Source organism: Silurus aristotelis, assembly GCF_946808225.1.
Source record: "Silurus aristotelis genome assembly, chromosome: 26".
Classification (NCBI taxonomy): Eukaryota; Metazoa; Chordata; class Actinopteri; order Siluriformes; family Siluridae; genus Silurus; species Silurus aristotelis.
The window spans coordinates 5,690,595-5,711,936 of NC_139599.1; the positions used below are offsets into that span (position 1 = coordinate 5,690,595).

Consider the following 21,342-nt stretch of genomic DNA (forward strand, 5'->3'; position numbering starts at 1 on the left):
TATGTTTGTACTTTAAAGATGGCAGAATTCTAGCTCTGTATATAAATCAACTACAGAAAATCAACCTTTATATGTGTCCAATCAGTCAGTTTTGCACTACTTATTGTACATTAGTGATATCTTTAACTTGTCAATGCTGGCAAATGAAAGTGTGTGTGTTAGATTATTTTAGTGCACTCCACTGAGACAGCTGGCCGGCATGAACCCTGTCACACTCTATATACTAAATAAAGAGGTTAGGTGACTATCATGTGTGCTCCATCACTGCATTGATTTTTATCTGCATCAAAGTGTAAGTCACCAAATAACTATGGAGGCCCGGCAAAGTATCAGGTTTATTCAGCAGGTCCTTGTAGGTAGAATAATAGCAGATAATGTTATTGACTAAAGCATGCTAGGTAATATTTGGATTTTGATTAGCATCTATATGAACCTGCTGTTCTAACGGAAAGCGAGAGGGGTTGGAAAGTAAGTAATGAAAGATAATTAGGTGAGAATGGTGGATAGGTGAGAATTATCCATCAATTTGCTTATAGTCGAAGATGAATAAACATATCGGAACAAGTTGGTATTGAAAAATAATAATTGGTACCACATCACACGTTTATATCGTTCATTCTTTTCGTCTCAAAGCATGCCACTTGCAATCCATTCTGTATTTAAATTAAACAGGTTTTTATTACCCCCCCTGTGAAACAAAACACTGACAAGCACATCACTGACCAGACCACCTTTTGTTGGAACTATGTTTGCCATCATTTTTACGAGGTGGAGAAAAAGGCCAGATATAAGCAATACTAAAATAAGTAGAAACAGAAGCACTGCACGTGTGTTACTCACCAGAATTAGTAGAAGAGTCAGTGATTGGTGGAAATGATTTATTACTCAGCATTGATTGGCCAAACACTTTTGATTTTAATGGAGGGGAGGGGTTAGGGAGAGAAGAACTGGGATTGGTTGATCTCCGGACAGGCTTTGGGCTCATACGAATCATAGAAGTGACCGGTGGTTGGGGTTTTGAGGCCGTTGTGGATACATCTATGGCTGATCGTACATCCTGTGACACTGAGGAATAAACTGAGGAGTATCCAGAATACTCTGACCAGAAAAGACGAAAAAAAAAAGCAACATAAATGGATGAATTTGTAAACATTTTAATGTGAAAAGAGAAAAATGCTAAACCCACCACTGTCAACAGGTGATTCTGCTCTTCTAGCTAGAAAATTTGAGAGCTGAGGCTGTGAGACGACACGAGACATGCATGTCCTCTCTTTTCCTGATTCTGTACAGGCTTCTGATCGGATAAAAAGGAAAAAAATATATAAGGCTCTAAAGACATATTTAATCCTATATCATTATAAGCCTGTGGAATATCCAAATTATTGTGTGTTGAGTAGAAAATGTGTTATCCATAGAAAATTGATGTGGCACCAGTGGTGGGCGGTCAGGGCCAGAAAAGCCTTCTCTGCTGGCCTAAACACTATCAGAAACACTATCCTACATTTACAAACTAAATTCTTATATTTGTTCCATGAAATTGTATTAATTAATTCCCAACAGTTTATTCTCTTTATTTCGTAGCGTTTCTCTTGGCTGCACTGCTTCCAGTACGTGTATGTAGATGTTTTCTCCAATCAGATTTCAGCCTTTATGTGCTGCCATGTCAATCTAATCTTTAGAATCAGTCCTGCTGGCCGATGTACCATAGTCTCCTTAAGAAATAACTCTTTCTTTAACCAATCAGATTTCATATTCACATCACTGGCAAAACACGTCTGTAGCTCTGCACACATCAATATGTCAGAGTTAGACTTTTTTTAATCCTACGGAGGAAGAGAAATTGATTTGTTCCTGGACATACTTAAAAATAAATTTTAAAGAAAAGCTAGACATCGTGAGGAGAGGTCGGCCAGCCCTGAAGCTAGCTAGCTTGTCTCAGCCAGAGAAAGGGTTGGTTCTCCACTTCCCGACCAGTGAATACGAGCGGTACCACTGGCATACAACCTCTGAGGAGCGGTGCAAATTAGGAGTCTGCATCTCTGGTGAGTAGGCTGTATTTTATTTTAATTTTTTAGACAAATATTGGTTCTGAACTGCTCCAGATGATGTAGGTGGCACAGTTCTGGTGGTAGTGTAGAGGTTTAGAGTTGTCTTAAATGGTTTTTCTTGCTTTAGTAAAATAGTATTCACCCTCAATATGTTAAATGCTTCTCTCTCTGTAATGCCACGCATTGTTATATTGTGTTTTTGTATAGTATTGATGGTTAGTTTAATTGCGACATGATAGTGGTGGTATTAAGAGGTGGATTAAGTCGGGTAAGTCCTCACTGTAGGCCCAGGTACCAAATGCACGGCCTGGCACTGTGTGGCACATATGTTTTCTGAAATATTTGAATGACAAGTATGCTGAAAATGTATATAAATATATCTATTCTAAACCAAAATATGCAGAAGAGTTGCAGCTGATAATGTTAATCACTACCTGTCTGTAATGATGCAATCAACTTCTCTGTGTTGTAATTGGTTGCTCGTCTTTGGCGTCTGGGGCTCATGCAAGTTATAGAGGTTGCAATCTGCTGGGCAGATGACCTCACCTCCTGATGCACAGATGAATAGACTGATGAGTAGCCTGAGTACTCTGAATGAATGAAGAACAATAAGGAACAAAATAAGGTTTCCAATAATTTGGTGTTCAAGCTATTCTAGTGACCTATTTATTTTGAAAAGTAAAAATCAAAGTACAAGACATTGGGCTAATTTACCACTTCCAGATGGTGAATCTGAACGTTTGCCTAGAGATCCAAAAGACAGCTGAGAAGGGGAGAAACTGCCCCCTGTTGACTTCATTTCCTGTTGCACTGAAATAACATCTTATAGGATAAAACGGTCTAAAACCTTTTGGCAAATAATTTAGAAAAAAAAAAAAAGGCTTGGTACTCTTGAACTTGTACTCACACTGAACTGGATATTGGGTATCGTTGACCTCTGAGGATACACTAGATGTCTCAGCAGAGTTAAGATGAACAACAGACTGAGAGCTGGTAAGACAGGCATCTTGATTTTGCATGAGGTTGTGGTTTGTTAGTCTTTTGATAGGTCGTGGGCTTATTTGTGTGAATGCGGCAACAGGAGGTTGAGGAGTCAATTTGCTGGAAGACTCTTGATCTTCTTTACTGACCGGTGAAATTGTAGTGTCTGGGGAAGAAATGCAGACAAAACAACAGTATACAATCCTTATCCATTTAATTGTATTATGATTGTATTGTATTTAAGTTTAAATTAATCTAACAACTTACCAGATATTGGTGAAGGTACAGCTAACAGTGGTTTCTGCATCATTTTAGGAGAAGGATTGTGGTTACAGTTAGTAGAAGAACGCTCATTTAGGATCAGCTTGGTTGGTTTAATCTTGGGGCTCATGTGAACATTTAAATTAGATTTTGCAGATTGGACAACTTGAGACTTCAGGACAGTGGCTTGTTTCTCATAAAGAATGCTCGTAGATGACATTTTTTCTGTCTGAACTGTACAGGTAAAAAAGAATAGCAATGCTATTGAACAAGGAATAAAATACAGTTGACATGCTATTATCACAACATCATTTTAGTGGTAGCTCAGTGATTAGGATATTAGACTTCTGATCAAAAGATCATGAGTTCAAATCCCAGGTCCATCAAGCAGGCTCTGCTGGTCCCTTAAGCAAGGCCCTTAACCCTCATCTTCTCAGTTGTGTAAATGAAATAATTGTAAGTTGCTCTGTCAAATGCCATAAAAGTAAATGTAAAATAGTGGCAGGGTGGTATGAAAATGCATATTTTTCAGTGTCAAGAAGTGTTTTCTTCTTCTTGCACGTTCTCACCACTACAAATTGTCAACAATTATATTTTTTTATTTATTAGTAAAGAAGTCATTGTACTTTTCATTTGTTTATAGTTACAAATATAGTTACCAATTCTTTGGTGTGATCTAATTACTGGACTTGGTACAGATGGAGACTTGAATGGTGCAGGGCTTTGGTTGGTTGGCCTCAGAGGTTTAGGGCTCAGAGGAACAGCTGCACTACTCGTAGGTAGGTGTGTTATTGGTGTAGTAAGTGCCTTTGCATTTTGATTTGAACTGGTTGCTTGAGAATGGTCTGTTTGGAAAAAAAATATTGATACCAAATAATGGTAGCTAATGAGTGCTAAAAATGAAAGAAACAAAAATGTTTTATTACCGACCTCTGAGGGGTGGCTCCGAGGGCTCTGAGGAACAAGCAGATATTGGAGAGGTCAGAGAAAATGGAGCTACGTGGTGGTTGTATACAGATGCACTGGTTTCTGAAGCTTTGGCATCAGCTTTGAATGGAGATTCATTTGCCTTGAGTGTACATGATGGTTTAAATGGAGCAGGATATTGGATTGTTGATCTGGCAGATTTGGGGCTTTGAGGTATGTTTATAATGCTGACTGGTTGCTGGGGTTCTGCCATGGATCCCAAGCTTGACTGAATATTGACCTTTGACTGGAGCACTTGTGAGGAGAGTAAACGCTCTGACAATAAGAGAGAAAATATATCAATTAATGCTGCTTTCAGAATCTTGTAAACACTGGTTTAATAAATGTATATACACAAGTGCACCACGAACAAAAACTTACCAGTTCTTGAAGTAGATTCTGAGGATTTGATTGTGGTGCTGCTATTTTTCAATATAGTCAAAGGAGCCACATGATGGTTCTTTGCAGACATAGCAGTATCTAAAGCCAATTGGCTGAAAGGCAGATCAGCATTTTGATTGGTAAATTGCTTGATTTTTGGAGTTGTCATGATGTCTGTATTAACCAATAGATTTTGCTTTCCTGTAGTTTCCAGACTGCTGACCATTGATGTCACTTCCTTGGTCTCAGAAGCAATTTCTGATTCAGTAGGAGGTTCATAGGGTGAGATATGGTGAAACTGTTGGAAAAGTTGATTAAGAGAAACTTAAATGTGAACATCGCACTCACCATTCTCCAATGAGGACTTTTCTATTGCCTTTGATGAGACTTTTTCAGAGGGCAAAAGATGAAACTGTGAGTTAGTTGTAGAGTTATGGTTCTCTGGTGTCCTTAATTTCTGGACCTTGGCTGATGAAGAAAACCATACAAACTAATACAGATCACTAAAATAAAAAAATAATCAGAAGAATGACCAGTATGCCTGTAGGGAAAACTGAAAGTGACTAGGATTTGTATACTTACAAGTTTGTTTCACTTACCAGATTCAGGGAGGGAGTCTGTGTTTGGCTCTGGTGTGGAGAGCTCAATAGATGAATGTCTAAATTGTGGTGGTGGTGGTATGAGTTTAGTAAGAATGGTGCGTGGGTTACGTTGTATCCTCCAAGGCCTCGGAGATGTAGGGTTTAATGGGCAACCTTCAGCAGCTCTCGATTCCTGGGGTGCTTCCTTCAAAACCATAGACATGGTTTGGCTATTGTTTGATGATGGTATTTTCTGGGTCTCTGCCAATAAAAACAGAAAACCGTGAACTTTCTAGACTTTTTGGCATCTTGTCTATTTTCAGGACAGAGATTCATCTGACATTTGGTTAAATAGTGATGAAACCTGGGAATGTTTGAGTAATTTGCAGCTGTGTTTAGCTGAGGTCACCTGCAGTGAGCTGTAATATCGACTTCTGCACTGCCAAATCTCTTGCTCTGCTCGTAGCTGTCAGTGGACGCTGTCTTGTAGTCATGGCGACAGATGTCACGTGCTGACTGGATACTGATGACATAACATCCTGTGATATTGAGTATCCAGAATATCCAGAGAATCCAGAATATTCTTCATTGACCCAGAAGAAAGATAAATAGAAATCAAGAAAAAAATTGATGGAAAAACATTTAAATAACAGATTGTTAAACTCACCACTGCCTAAAGGAGATTCAGGTCTGGGGTCTGCATTAGGATGTATTTGAGAAGACGAGATGGTCAAAGATTCAGAGAGTCTATGCTGTTTACTGACCAGTGTTGACTCTTCTTTCAATTCTTAAAAGAAATGCATATTTAGCTAATGATTATTAGATGATTGAAATTAATGAATTGAATCTGACTGTCTTTTACCTTGTGCTTTTTCAGGTTTATTCTCCAGGCCAGCTGAAGTTAATGGCACTTTACCTTCTTCTTCTTCTTCATCTTCTTCATCATCTTCTTCTTCTTCCTCATCATCTTCTTCCTCATCAACTTCTTCTTCTTCTTCCTCTTCATCTTCTTTTTTTACATCCTTCTTCTCTCTGTTTATCCCCTGTCAAGCAGTAAGATTATAAGTATGTATAATCCCTCTTTTTACCTTGAGTAGATGTTCTGCTCTCCATTTGCATTCCTTTTTTTAAATTTCAATTTAGACACCTGCCAACGTTCACCCACCAACTAGTTCTCCCCCTACTGTACAACCACTATTAACCAGGGATGGTAAAGGCTGACACATGCACTGTCTCAAAGTCATCCATTAGAAAACTGCAATGAAACACTGGATGAAAGTGCTATCTACCTTCCTCCACATACATTATATCACTGATGTCCACAACTGGCTAATGTCTTTGTGAGAGATATGTGAGAGACATTATTCTACTCAAGAGTCTCACCAGTTTTGCTCCTTTGGCTCTTGATGATGTATAGAAGTGGCATGACTGGGATTCGAATTCGCAATTTCCTTACAATGAGATAAATGCTTTTTTGGTGCACTATTATTTATTTATTCGGCTTGATTCAATTTTATTTAATGGTTATTAATTCAATCATTGCTCTTCACTATATGTTTTGTTGAAAACACTAAACCTAGTCTAAATATTCTTATGTATCAGATTTGGGTGTCAATGTGTGAGGGTGTATGTGTGTCTGTGTGTTGAGTGCTTTATAAGTCCTCATGTTTGTGAGTTATAAATTGTTTACATTCCACATACATTTGTGAACATGTTTACACACATTATGCGTTCGTGACTATATTTGCATAGCCTTGCAATTTGAATCGACTTGACCTCATGGTCTGCTAATAATCTATGATGTACTTCCTCTATGTGAAAAGACTCATAAGACATAACAAACAATTACTTCCTCCTATGTGTAAATTCTGCATTTCTGAAACTGCACTCTTGCCAAAATCTAGCAACAATATCAAGTATAAAGTATACAGGAATGTAGAGGAAGGCATTTTTTTACTCAAACATGAGACAGGGAGCTCATGCTACATATCCTCAACCTGGATGCTCAGGGACAAAAATTTTCCTGGTGTAAAATAATTTATCAGAATGTTCATGTTGTTCAATTGTCATTAAAATCAAGAACATTTTCATGATCCATCCTGTTGTTTATAAGGTGATTCCAAAGGACACTGAATCTTATCTGACTGCTAAGGAGTGTTCAAATTCTTAGTGGAAACAAGACATCAATCAGCTAAAAATACACCAGGCTTTTTAGGGCCACCTACAGACAGAGAGAGAAAGTGAGAGGGACATCTGTGATCTGAGTGATAAACACGTGGCACTGAAACCACATGCTGCTGAATCTGGCACCTAAACCACATGCTGAATATGTGTGCAAGAATTAGAAATGGCGTGAGTGTTACAGAAAATGGGCGCCAACACTATCTATGATCAACAATGAGAAATTTGGTGAATGGGTTTGCTAGTTTGTGATTGTGCCCTAGGATGATCTGAATATTTTCTAGTCATATCTCAGACAAGACAGGGAGTGGCAAGAGTCATTAAAATGAATATAAATACAGTGACTTGTTTTTGAGTTATTGAGCTTCAGATTAAACTGATCAATTATTCATGCTTATGAATATGACAAAGAAAATTTATATAACTAACAAATCTGTGTAGTAATCAGCACTCAGAGTTTATATATTTCCTATACCAGTGGCACTGACAGAAGTGCAGCTGCAATCCATATTACAGGTTAATTTATTGCATTCATTCTTATATGCACTGTACTTGCTTTTAAAGTAACTGCTCATTCACTGTGCCTTGTATGGTGGACTCTTCATGTAATCTAAAGTTTTTAGTAAACTTTAAATATATGTTGCTATATATATTAATACATTTTAGAATCATTGATATGGTGAAGCTTACTGTAAGGAGACACTTAACATTTATGGAAGGAGTCTCCAGTGTCAGTGCTTTCTAACAAGTCGGTCCGCAGAAGAATCTTTGAAAAATCGGACTTGGGAATAGGATTGATAGGTTTGATGGTTTCTCAGAAGTGTACCAAACTGACTTGTATTTATTTAAAGGGAACTATTGAGGAAACAACAGGGACTTGTGATCTCGAGCATTAAATATAATTTTAACAATTAATAAAAATATCACCAGAATGTGCTGTTATAGTTAAAAAACAAAACAAAAAAAAACAATTACCCTAAGATAGTAACAGTAACCCTAACATTCAAATAATGTTTTATTCTGATTAATTATGAAGCTTACGTTAGACTTATAACTTGCATCCAGGTTAATGGTGCTGGTCACAGAAGCAATGGGGGAGGAGGGGGTGCTGGAGGAAGAAGATTCGGAATCCACACACACAGATCCACCAAGTAAGTATGATTCAGCTGGATCACTGGTTTCTTCATCCTCTACAGAAGATGCATTTCCAGGGCTACATCTTTCTGCTTGGATTTGGGCCTGGACTTCATTGAGATCATGCTTTCCCTGAGAACTTGACTGGCTCGCTATCCAAGGTAATGTGTCTACCAGATGGGAAAGTGCTTCAAGCTTCTCTTTTAGCTGCTGATTTTCCTCCTGGAGCCTTGAAACCATGTTCTCTAGGGGTTTGGCGCCTTTACAAGCCTCCTCCAGGCGTTGCTCCACGTTTCGCTTGAAAGTTGCAACGTCGACGTGGATCTCGCGCATGACCAGGCGCAGAGCTCGCTCGAACTGTGCCAGCATGGCACTGCCATTCTCACAGGAACCACTTGCCAGATTAGATTCCATCACAATGCAAGCTCAATGAACTGTGTGTGTGTAGATGGTGTTTGTGTCTTTCCTTGACCCGCCAGCGGGTATGTGAACAGAGAGGGCTAAGATCAAGCCCTTTCTGTGCCTTCTTGGCCCCTAGGTCATTTGACAGAGAAGGGGGTGGGGGGTAATAGACATGAGCTTGGATCCCCAAGTAAGGGGTCTAATTTTGGAACGTATTTGCTGTCTGGCAGCCTGCCGCTAGCCTAAATGTTTTATCAGGGCAGGGTATAACGGGTGCAAGCAGGCTGCAAAGAAACACAGACTAGAACCTTGATACTTGGTATCTCCAAATACTTTACAGTTATGCTAAACGTATGCAGCCAATCCCAACACTCCCACCATTAAACAATATACAATATTAAAATTTCTTCAAACGTGATCTTGCCTTCATTTTGGTGTAACAGCCCATCTCAGACAAGTGAGTTTACCACATGGGGGAGACCTGTAACTCTTGGGTCAGATGTCAAAGGGTATTGACTTTTTAGCAGGTGTATGGCTACAGTAGGAGGTCATAATGCTGAAATCTTAGACAGAATGTAAACAGGTTGAAGATAAATACAAAGGAAAAAAATGCAAGCAGCAACGCTTACCAAATAATATCTGAGACTTCATTTTATTTGTAAAAAAAAAAACGGGCAAATAAAAGCTTTAACATATTAAAACCTGCATATTGTATCAACTGCTTTAGGTGAGAAGGTTTAATAAAACTGTTTTAATAGAATTCAACGTTCAGTACACCAATGTACTACAATTATGTTTAAATCAAAGCAATAAGAATGGAATTATTGGGACTTGGTGAGATGGAAAGATAGTAGGCGTTTAACCCACAAGCTTCCACATGATGTCATGTGATACAATTTTAATTCATAAGAAGATGATTTCATATTTTATGATACTAGGGGCCTTGCTGTGATTAATATTTGACATACTGTTTAAAATCTCAGGAGACCTTGTCAGGTCACTGCCTTTCCCAGGAGCCACCACGGTCTTCAAACATGGTTGCTTTAGACTCCAACTCCCATGCACTACAACATTCACATGCACCATCATAGTGATACAGCACCTGTTTCCAGTTACACTTACACACACACACACAGCTCAAATATAAGAAGACTTTCATATGTTCAACTTACTGCAAAGTACATGACCAGTTTCATTTATTGTGTCTATCGTTACCGAGAATTGATCTTGTGCTTTGATAATTTGTTCTTAACCGGCTTTGTTCTAGTTTCTAGATTTCTGTTTCGACCTAGAAGATCCTGTTTGTTGATTGTCTGACATTTTGCTTGTTTACTGTTTTCAAATTTGCCTGCTGATTTGTCTCTGTCTTCAAGTCACGTCAAGTTAAGTCAAGTTTATTTCTATAGCACTTTTCACAACAGACATTGTCTCAAAGCAGCTTTACAGAAATCAACAGTCAAAGTGAATGGTGTGCATTTATCCCTGATGAGCAAGCAACATTTGTGATCATCACAGATCCAGCACCAGCTTCTCCATTCCAGAGCCTGCTTTTCGACCTCTTTTTACTTCACAAATAATTCCAATGTAGAGAGTGCAAAAAGCCAAGTGTAACTTCAACCTAAAATTGTTTGCCTTTTATGATAATAATCACTGTATTTTAGAGTTTGACAGACAGATAGATATATGCAATGAAAAGACATGCATACTGAATTTCAATATGAGACTCAATTGAACCATATAAAAAACCCCACCATGATAACGCTGCATTCTATTCAATTAAAATTGAGCATTTTAACTCATACAGAAAACATTTACTCACTGGTTTACATCCTTAACATAAATGAACAAGAAAATGATTCTCATCTGCAAATGTAAACATTGATTATATATATTATCTGAGCAAAATGTATGTAGACGCCTGACCAGCATATTAACAACTGCATGTTTAAACATCATTGCAAAGGAGTATTATTGAACAAGGCCCTGTTGTCAATGTTCTAGACCACAGGTTGAGGTTAGTGCTCTGTGCAGAACACAGACGTTCTTCTAATCCAATCTTCACTTTGTAAACAAGGACAGTGTCATGCTGGAACAGGTTTAGGGCTCCTAATTTCTAGATTTAGAATATTTTAATGCTACAGAAATAAAAAAAAATAATCTTATATTCCATGACTCCAAATACAGGTATATGCCAATGATTTATGGAAAGTCAATTATATAATAGTCTTGTGTCAGATACTTTACATCTGACCACATACTGAGTATCATTATGGAGTTCCCTTAAATAATACAAGAACGTCTACATAGAAACTGGGAAGGTGCAACAACATGAACAATGAATTGTGTATAAATAGGTTAAACTGCCTCATAGTCCGTTTTCAGTGTGGCTGGTTGGCGTAAATCTCTACAGGTTCCACTTGGTTGTTGGCGTAGATGTTACTGTGATTTTGAGGTTTGCTGGCATGGACCTTCATTTTAGCCTTAGGTGCTTAAGTTAAAGAAAAGAAGAAATTAAATTCATAGTCCAATTTATAATATATAATCCAAGCAATAAAACACTGCAATGTTCTCTATGTGACTGAAGAAGTTATTTGTAGAATCAGAGATTTATTGTTATATTTCTAATAATATTTGTAATATTATACTCACTATGCTGATTACTGCTGTGTTTCTCTTTACTGTGCTGTTTGTCATTTCCTGTAGTCAAATAGAGTATTTATGATTTCTAACATGCCTTACCAATGTCACAGTGTGTAATGTCTTATTAATTTGTTAGACATGTATAGAAAACCTAAGCTAACAGAGTCCATGTATTTTAAAACACTGCCAGTGGGGTCAACAATTTAAAATATTTTTTGCGGAATGTTTATTTAATTTTATTTTAGATTTAAAATTGGTCATTGGAGCAAATGGATGAAAGAAAGATAAAATACACGAATCCTACTTCTTTCAAATCTTGAGTTTGCATAGATGCGTTCATTTGATGCATCTGAAATGAAGAAAAATGAATAATGTGTTAAAATAATGCTCTGATTCGAAAATCAGTTAAATTATGCAGTTGAAGCATCACTCACTGGAGCGAGTACGCTTTACGAAACAAACTACTGCCGCAAGAAGGGCGAGTACACCAGCTCCTCCTCCTACTGCTATGAAAAGCCATTTTTCTTCCAAAATATTCACACCAGTCTGTCTAACTGAAACAAATACAAACAACAATGTGAACAGAAATTAATGTTTATAACATCCAGAACAACATGAATCACTGGCATACAACACACATATGTATGTATCATAGTGTGAAACTTACTTAGTTGTATCTCCTGATACGCAATGCTGCAGTTGAACCCATTAAACAGCTCACAGCGATACAGACTCAGATCATACAGCTGCACTTTCTGAAGGAGGATGGAGAAGTTTCCTGATTCAGAGAGTTTAGGAAACGTCTTGATACGTCCACCTTTGTAATCCCAGAACCTCACGTCTCCCTGTAGAGAGATCTCCAGTAGATTGTGTGCTGTTGTGTTCCTCTGAGTCCACACTACTGCTATATCTGCAGTCTTATCCGATCCGAGGAGAGTTGGATGAAAGTTACATGGCAGCAGGACATCAGACTGGAGCTCAGCAGTAATGTTACTGTGTATTAGAAGTTCACTATTGCACAGATTTTCTCCTGAAGTTAAAAAGTAAAGTATTATGAGTTCAAATTGCAATACAGTACAATAAACATTCAACAGTACTATAATATAAAACACAAACATTGGCAGAGTTCAACAGTGAATTTTACATATATGATGTTGGATGTTGTGAATTATATAAAAAAAAAAATTACTGGAACTGTAACAACATTTAATCTTACAGAAGTCAGCCTTGAATTTAAACTGTGGCACATTTGCCCTGGTTTCCGTTTTGCACAAGCAAAACATGTTTAAACACGTATTTACATCAACATCAATTTTGTCTTTCTATTTTTCATATAAACCTAGAATGGAAACCAAATAACTAAAAGGAGGAAGAATTTAAAATTAGCGTTCATTTTTTTAATTGGAAAAATGGTTGAAGATGAAAAAATAAACAAGTTAAAATCTTTTACTCACCACTCATGTATGAAATGTGACATAAAGACAGCCACAAAATCCAGTGCTTCATCCCATAGAACATCTCTGTTGTTACTCAGTTGTAATAGCAGAGAGCTTTTGCTTCATTTCTCACTTGCTCAGATGGACTACATGTTCATCACAACCACTTCCTGAAAAACCTGCGTGCATTTTTTCTAATGGCAGCCAAAGAAAGTTTCCACAAATGGTCTATTCTTTGTAATCGTTTCTTCACCGTTTGTTTTATACTCAAAAACTCTGATTTGTTTTATGTCAAACTGGGTACAGTAATCATTATTATTAAAAAAAAGGCCATTATTATAGTAACATAATTATCATAGAAACATCATTATTAAAACATTTATCTTAGCTGAAATACAAAAAAGATTTAGACAAATATAGATATTATCTCATGCTTTCGGTTATTGGTGGAACACACGAAAAATTAGAGACTTATTAGGTTTATGATGCCAACATAGTTGAATATAATGTAATCTAATCTCATCTCATCTATAGTGTCTAATGCGGGTCTCTAGGCTAATTATAAAATGACATTTAAAAAATATATATATAATTTACTTAAATTCACTTTTCTTTGCCAAAGAATAGTTTATAGATAAAACATATGGCAATTGACTGATACTGGACATGAGTGTAGAGACGAAGGAAAAGAGAAAACCAGAGAAAGTGTACACTTTCATATGACCTTAGATGCTTATGGGTCAATTCTGAGAACAAGGCGTCTTTCAAGCTCTTCCTCCTCAGACCACATCTTCTATGAAAAGACTTTGCACTTAATTATGCTGATTGCCATTCTTGTTCTTTTTGTAGTGTTTGGATCTGATTTTGTTATACAATTTGTAAACTCAGGTTCACAAATTGCCCTTTTTATTTTGTCTTTTTTAAATATTTATTTTCCCCTAATTTGGTCATGCAAATAGAAAATATAACCATCTCTGCCCAACTCTGTGATAGCTATTTATTTCATAGGGGTGCTGCTATCAGCCCTCTTTTGCATACATGAGCTCACAGAAATTTTAGTCATGATTAGTCAGTGTCACTTTAGCTGACATTTTTTCATGTTTTTATTTTGAAATACCTTATGAAGTCTGCTTATTCTCACTGTGCACTTTAGATGATAGGCGAGAGAGAGTGTGAATACCAAACCTCTAAACAAATTAATCTGTGATCTACAATAAAATTATTTTGTGTAACGTGATTAAATTGAAAGATTAGATCAAATCTGTTGCCCTAGGGAGATCATCATGGAGACCAGGGACATAAACTCAGCTCAAGACAAAACGATAAGTAAGTCTTTATTAGTAAGCTTAACATTTAACACTAGAAAAAGATCTACATAAAGAAAAAAAAAAAAATCAAATACTTATGCAATCAGAATGTTTTGTGGTTTTTTTTCTTTATACATTTGAAACTATTTCAACTTTTCCCATCAACCTTTTTGTTTCATTTCACGATGCTCAGATGGACTCTAGAAGTGTTTTCACCACAACCACTTCCTGAAGAACCTGGGTGTGATGTTAATGTGACCAGTGTGAGCTTTTCTCATTTTGCACAAATAGGTTAGTGTCTTATAATCCCTTTCTATTTGCTTCATACTCAAAAGCTCAAAGCGATCGATTCACTGTAGCATGATTCTAAATGCAATTCTGAATAGAAACGCCATTATTAAAACATTTGCACTACCTTAACTAGAAAGCTGATGTTGATAGGTGTAGATACGATGTTTTACTTTCAGTCCTTTGCGGTAAGATTAAGATTAAAACCAAGCAAAAGGATTACAGACTCGTATGTATTTAAACGCTGCTCTTTCACAATAAAGTTGAATATAATGTAAACTAATCACATCTATAGGTTCCAATAAGGGACTTATTATAAAATGACGGTAAAAATCATAATCTACTTACGTTCATTTGTCTCAACAACTTTAAATGTGCCTAATAACATTTTATGGCTTAACCACAAAGCGATTGACTCAAACAGGACATGACTGCATGGAAGAAGAGAAAGAAAAAGCAGAGAAAATGTGCATGTTTACAGATGGTAATTGGTCATTTTCTGTTCTGGGAACAATCTTAAACAGGATGTCTCTATAGATTCTCTTCAGAACACATCTTCTAGCAAAAAACTTAGCTTTTTTGCGGGCCTGTACTTTACTGAAGTATTTCTCTTTGGGGAGATTTTTACTTAAAGTCAAATATTTTACTCAAAAACATTTTGCAAAATCAGTCTTTTTTTAAATTTATGAGTGGATAAAATCTTCACTGGTTAAACACACAGCGAGTGTAGAGCACATGCTCTGTTTTGAACTTGTTTTGATTGGCGCTTGGTGGTATCTCCTTATCACCAACATACAGTTCAGCTTCAGTTTAACAGCAAGCAGAACATTTTCAGAGGAATAAATGATAACAGAAACCCCCCACTCTAACATGCCACAACACCCATACTTATGATCATTGTAATAGATATCAATCAGTGTTTAAATTAGTAATCTCATTCTATTGATAGATCATTGTGCTGAGAGTAACAGAGTCTTTTCACATAAACATAAATGCAAAGAGTCTTGTGACAGAAAGGATTATAGGAACATTATAGCCATAAGAAATCATAATACTTTGGATACTTAAGTACATTTGAAAGTTCAAACTTTTTTAGAATAGAAGCATAGAATAGCCTTTATTTGTCACATATACATCACAGCACAGTGAAATTTTGTTATTCGCATATCCCAGCTTGCTTAGAAGCTGGGGTCAGAGTGCAGGGTCGGCCATGATACGGTGCCCCTGGAGCATAGAGGGTTAAGGGCCTTGCTCAAGGGAGCAAAGGGAGCATTTTTTTTCACAAATATTTAACAGAGTGTAATTTCTACTTTTTCTGAAGTACATGGTTTGTGTACTACATCCACCAATAGCACTTGATTACCGTTTGTGTTCTTTTACTATTTTCCCGATCTGGTTTTGTAATACTGTTTGTGAACTTAGGTTCATGAATTGTCCTTCTTATTCTTTTTCTTTTGTTTAATCTCCCCCCCAAATTTGGTCATGTATCAATTCCAACTCACTGGTCAGTTCTCCACAATCATATAATAGCTACTTATTCCATAAGGTTGCCATCAGCCCTCATTCACATACATATTCGTATTTGTATTTTTAAATATGTGGGAAAACTACTTAGTCTTTTCACACCAAACTGTGTTTTATTTCTTACTGCTTAAATGCTTTATAGATGTGTTTTCACCACAACCACAGTTTGTTTGATTTATAACAGACTTCCTGTCAACTTTATTAAGTTTGGTCATTTTCATCTGTTTACTGGTTGCATTACGATTTTTTTTTGCATTTTATGTAAACTCTACTCATATAAAAATCCCGAGGGGATTTTTAAAATATTCCAACCAGCCTATCTGATACCAACAGCTCCGTCACATTATAAATCACACAAGAGATCACATTTTCCTCCATAGTTCTGATGTTTCACTTGAAGATTATCTGAAACATCTAACCTAACTCTGCTATGATTCTATGCATCATACTCCTGCAACATAAATGGATGAGTTATGAGACGTTTTGTGAAGTGCTATTAACATACTAAACCGATTCTTTAAAAATGCGTAGTATTTAGGAGATTTTATAAAGTAACTGTGATGTTACTTTAGTCAGAAAAGCGCCATCTTGGGTGCAAAAATAAAAAGGGACGCATTAAACAACGGATATGCAAATTGATTTAGTCTGATCGGATTGGGTATAGTCTGATCACCAGGTTCGAGGTTAAGTTATGAATAGTAGTTTCCAACGAAGAGAGATAGGGTAGGAAGAGCAAGAGAGAAAGTGAGATCTTAACAGAAGCTGATTTCCAGCAAACAGGAAAAAACCTCTTTCAGGCTTGACCTGTTTTTAAAATTTTGCAGTTTCCTTACCATGATTCATTTTCAGCATTAAGGTGTTCTTAGAAGATCCAGTCACAATACAAAGATCTTTCTTTACGTCATATAAGTGGATGTGTCAATACAAATTGTTAAAATCAGTACTCATGTTTTGCATTGAGCCACTGAGGCACAGGAAATGAGCTTCAGTGTGCAGCACCAGTAGGCTGGTGTATTTAATGATGTAAAGGAACTATGTTTTTTTTTATGATATTACACAATCATTACCCCATATTGTTTCCGAAATCACTGCAAAATCACTCCCACTAGCGCTTGAGTGTTATATCTTCTATTCTCCCTGCTATTCAAGAGTTGTGAAACCTACTGAAATATGAATGTAGATAGAAAAGCTGTTCGATAGAGTTATTAATTTTTTCTAAATTTGCGTGTGTGTGTGCACATGTATACAGGCAGTGTGTGGGAGGTGAGGGGAGGCTGTGAGCATTAGGGGGTGGGGGGGGGGGAATTATAGAAAACCTGTTTGCTTTCCCTGGATTCTTATTTACATCAACATATAATGCATACATGTGCAAAAAAAAAAAAAAAGAAAAAAAAAAGAAAGACAGACAGAAAAGAAGAAAACAGAAAACAAAAATAAATGTGGCTTAGGAAGTTGTGGTAATACAAAATCTTTAACACAATTAACAAAGAGGCTGAGGGAAAAAAAAAAAAAAAGAAAGAAAAAACCTCACCACATTGTTGTATATAATTTTTTTTAAGCCAGTCCCATACCAATACAATCCAAATGAAATGTAATATGAAACTTATTTGTTTAGAACCATAAGAGCTTAGAAGCAGTTCAAAGTTTCCAGTTACGCAAAGGAACATATTAAAAAGGAAAGTAGTTGTAGTCTGTTGCCATGGAGAAAGAAGCATGGATCGTTAATTTAGAGGCAAAAGCACAAATATGAAATATATATATTGTCTGGGATAGCTTGTCACTTGTTAGTGATCAGGAACTATTAAGGATAAGGGTTTTTTTTTTGTTATCAAAAAGTGTTTTCCTGTGAGAGTGTTTTAAAATGTGTTTGGCTTCCATCAGGTGCTATTAACTTTTTTTACTTTCTTGACAGTGGCGTACACTGGAATATCAGATGAAAGTCCTTAGGGGAAGAAATTGGCAAGCAAAAAAAAAAAAAAAAAGATAAAAGTTCATTAGGTAAGTTTTAATGCCTAAATAACAAAACATATACTGTTAGATTATTTTAAACACACTTACCTTCCTCTGACTGTCTTACACAGGCATTTGATTTTGGTTGAGAGGAAGTGTCATAAATTGGATTCTTAATTGATGCTCCTGTTTAGATATAAAAATAGGAAAAATCGAATTATCCAATTTACAATCCCCCATTTTTCTATTCCAATATTTGCAATATACAGCACAGATAGATGCAGTGTATAAATGTATGCATTCACACTGTCTTTATGAAAATGTATTCAATTTGTTGTAAAACTAAATCTTGCATCCACTGAGCATTTTAAAAATTAGCCTATTTAGCATTTACATTGCCTTGTCTGCTGCTACTCATCCACTTCCTGCATCAGTGGGCCTCTGTTAGTTAATGCTGCAGTTGGGACCACTAAGTGCATTAAAAACCTAATGAAGTGTAAAGTGGCAGTGACCATATTTCACCATGTAGAAAGTTGAAGGAACCAATAAAACATTGGTCTAGATCTGTCAAATGGCACACATTGTAAGAATCCAAACTTCTTGGTTACTTAAAAAGCAGTGTTCCAACAGAATTTATGATGAACTATTATTTATTTGGCTGATATTCCACTGATGGTCCTAACATGAAAATGCATTTCTCCGAAAGGAAATACAACGCAATTAGAATACAAGTACAGACACATCTGAATTGTGTACATTTAACTAAATGTATTAGACAATTCTATTAAATATGAACAATAAATTTAGAAAAGTCCAAATTTCCTATGAATTCAGAAGCTCTTGAGCTTTTATTACTATGGATTTTTTTGTCTGCAGTTATTAACAAATATATCCGAATCACTGATGGAAACTGTGTTTTAAAACAGATCAGAGTTTGGTTGCCAAATACCACAGACTGCTTACTTCCTCTGTCTGAATGTGCACCTGCAACGTTTTCTGCAGAGACAAAGAAAAGCATTGGGGTGTGTGTGCAACACAGGACTATCAAAATAAAAAACAGCATCTAATGTACATAAATCTATATATGAACTTACCATAGTCGATCTCAACAGGAGTGATTTTTTGTCGCCCTGCCATGTAATATTAAAAGAAAAATCAAAGAACATATACAAAAAAGGTTTCTGTTCAGAACCTGGACTTGTCTGAGACACACACATACAGTGTACTGAACAATACATACAGAACAGAGCCGCATGTGTAAACGAAAGTTTCACAGAAAGTTCGCCCTTTCAACAACTTCACAAACAAGATCATCTGTATAACGAATAATGCCAGTAATAACATTCATACGCTTCATTCACCTTCGGTAAAACAGTGTAGCAGAGTATTAACTGTTCAGAGTTTGGTACAGATGCAACACATATTTTCACACATGTAAGAGCATGTAGAAAGTAAAAATATCTTAAAATAGACTGTACGCTACATGACTTGCTTTTGCCTCCATGGTGAAAACCACAAGCTATTTTGTTAAAAAATACAGTTCAGTTTGGGTAACTCAAACACTCAGGAAAGAAATTGGTGTTTTTTAGTATAAAGTAGTATACAAACCAAATTTCAATACATGGGGAAAAATACATAAATAAAAAAAGAATGGAAAATGAAGAGAATGTGGAGATGAGCTTGTAGAAATGACTTACGTTTTGCATGAAACAAACAGGTTGCTAATACAACAAGCAGCACAATTCCTCCTGTGAACGGTCCTACTATGATCCATATTGACTGGTGGGCTGGAATATAGAGTATGATATAGCTTATAGGATATTAAACCAAACATTTGTGTGTGTGTTTCTTCTGGTAGACATGCAGTAGAATATAAGATATACTTTACATTGTGTGCTGCTTTGATACAGTTGTATCTCATGATACGCAATGCTGCAGTTAAACCCATTAAACAGCTCACAGCGATACAGACTCAGATCATACAGCTGCACTTTCTGAAGGAGGATGGAGAAGTTTCCTGATTCAGAGAGTTTAGGAAACGTCTTGATACGTCCACCTTTGTAATCCCAGAACCTCACGTCTCCCTGTAGAGAGATCTCCAGTAGATTGTGTGCTGTTGTGTTCCTCTGAGTCCACACTACTGCTATATCTGCAGTCTTATTCGATCCGAGGAGAGTTGGATGAAAGTTACACGGCAGCAGGACGTCAGACTGGAGCTCAGCAGTAATGTTACTGTGTATTAGAAGTTTACTATTGCACAGATTTTCTCCTGAAATTAAAAAGTAAAGTATTATGATTACAAATGTTGACTTCTATAACTCACAGTCCTTTACTCCACAAGTTTGTTAATTGTTTAATCATCTGTTTTTTTTGTTATAATTTGTTCCTTTTTCAAGAATTGCTGAAAATACACTGAAGCCAACATATTACATAATCTATTTTAATTTCCATTTCCATTTTTTTTTTTTAGAAATCCAAACTATTCATTAAAACAGCACCTGCCATGAACTTACCACTGTATGTTGGTAAAAACAGAAAAATCCAGACAGCTCGAAACACAAACATTGTGCGTCTGTCACTTCCACACTAAGACAAATGCTATGTGATGCGCTTCTTTGGCTCTCACTTCCTGAAATTATCTGAAGTGGCTATGACATATCACTTTATTTGATGTCTTGCCCACAGCAATAATACACAATCTATATGGCAGACACAACCGATTACAGACTTCGATGTTACTACTTTTTCCTTCTCTTGTATATAGACATGTAAAGATGCATACCGTTTTTCTGATTTGGCTTTCATGGTTCGTTATTTATTCACACAACCCATATTTTCTTTGCTTTTGCTTTTTTTTAATGCTTAAATGTAATAGTGGAACAAAATTTGTAATGTGAAGCCACGCATTATATTAAGCAAATAAAATGGAGACAGTTGAACAGAAGAATAACAGATACAAGGTCAAAGAAGAGACTCACACAAACAGTCACACATATATCATCACACCTTCTGCACCGAATGGTACACCACAAGTGCACATGCTGCACAGACTTTTGCATAACAATCGATGAAATGTTAGTAAATATAGACGCTTTAAAGGTTTCTGTAACAACTTCTACAAAATGAGCTATTTCTTTACAGTGATGCTAATCATTCCATGATCTAGCTAGCTGAACAACATAAAACTACATAAGACAAACCAGAGTCAACAGTCTAAGAGGGATTTAGCTATTTTAGTACAATTTTAGATGCACTTACCACA

The 21,342-nt window shown here is 36.3% G+C and overlaps 2 protein-coding genes across 4 annotated transcripts in view; both read right to left on the minus strand.

The window, feature by feature from the left end:
- LOC310720700 (uncharacterized protein) overlaps nt 1-21,342 on the minus strand; it is a 41,481-nt gene that overhangs the window by 4,718 nt on the left and 15,421 nt on the right. The window contains exons 1-20 of one of the 3 annotated variants that reach the window (XM_083531563.1): nt 20,594-20,709; nt 12,243-12,605; nt 12,010-12,129; nt 11,880-11,924; nt 11,585-11,632; nt 8,441-11,423; nt 6,081-6,261; nt 5,886-6,005; nt 5,628-5,801; nt 5,237-5,479; nt 4,986-5,105; nt 4,638-4,895; nt 4,221-4,532; nt 3,950-4,135; nt 3,297-3,524; nt 2,956-3,195; nt 2,763-2,858; nt 2,483-2,638; nt 1,187-1,294; nt 841-1,098 (exon numbers count right to left, since the gene is read on the minus strand). In XM_083531563.1, the coding sequence (XP_083387689.1) occupies nt 841-1,098; nt 1,187-1,294; nt 2,483-2,638; nt 2,763-2,858; nt 2,956-3,195; nt 3,297-3,524; nt 3,950-4,135; nt 4,221-4,532; nt 4,638-4,895; nt 4,986-5,105; nt 5,237-5,479; nt 5,628-5,801; nt 5,886-6,005; nt 6,081-6,261; nt 8,441-8,947 (3,187 nt within the window). In that variant the 5' untranslated portion in view covers nt 8,948-11,423; nt 11,585-11,632; nt 11,880-11,924; ... (1 more) ...; nt 12,243-12,605; nt 20,594-20,709. Of the gene's footprint in view, nt 1-840; nt 1,099-1,186; nt 1,295-2,482; nt 2,639-2,762; nt 2,859-2,955; nt 3,196-3,296; nt 3,525-3,949; nt 4,136-4,220; nt 4,533-4,637; nt 4,896-4,985; nt 5,106-5,236; nt 5,480-5,627; nt 5,802-5,885; nt 6,006-6,080; nt 6,262-8,440; nt 11,424-11,584; nt 11,633-11,879; nt 11,925-12,009; nt 12,130-12,242; nt 12,606-13,029; nt 14,122-20,593; nt 20,710-21,342 lie in introns of those variants that run through there. The other 2 variants (XM_083531562.1, XM_083531564.1) reach the window with 2 other exon arrangements.
- The window catches only part of LOC310720730 (uncharacterized protein), a 30,261-nt gene continuing 24,916 nt past the window's right edge, over nt 15,998-21,342 (minus strand). The window contains exons 2-7 of the mRNA XM_083531641.1: nt 19,969-20,349; nt 19,778-19,867; nt 19,175-19,210; nt 19,044-19,076; nt 18,189-18,266; nt 15,998-18,072 (exon numbers count right to left, since the gene is read on the minus strand). Of these exons, the coding sequence (XP_083387767.1) occupies nt 18,008-18,072; nt 18,189-18,266; nt 19,044-19,076; nt 19,175-19,210; nt 19,778-19,867; nt 19,969-20,349 (683 nt within the window). The 3' untranslated portion in view covers nt 15,998-18,007. The remainder of the gene's footprint in view (nt 18,073-18,188; nt 18,267-19,043; nt 19,077-19,174; nt 19,211-19,777; nt 19,868-19,968; nt 20,350-21,342) is intronic.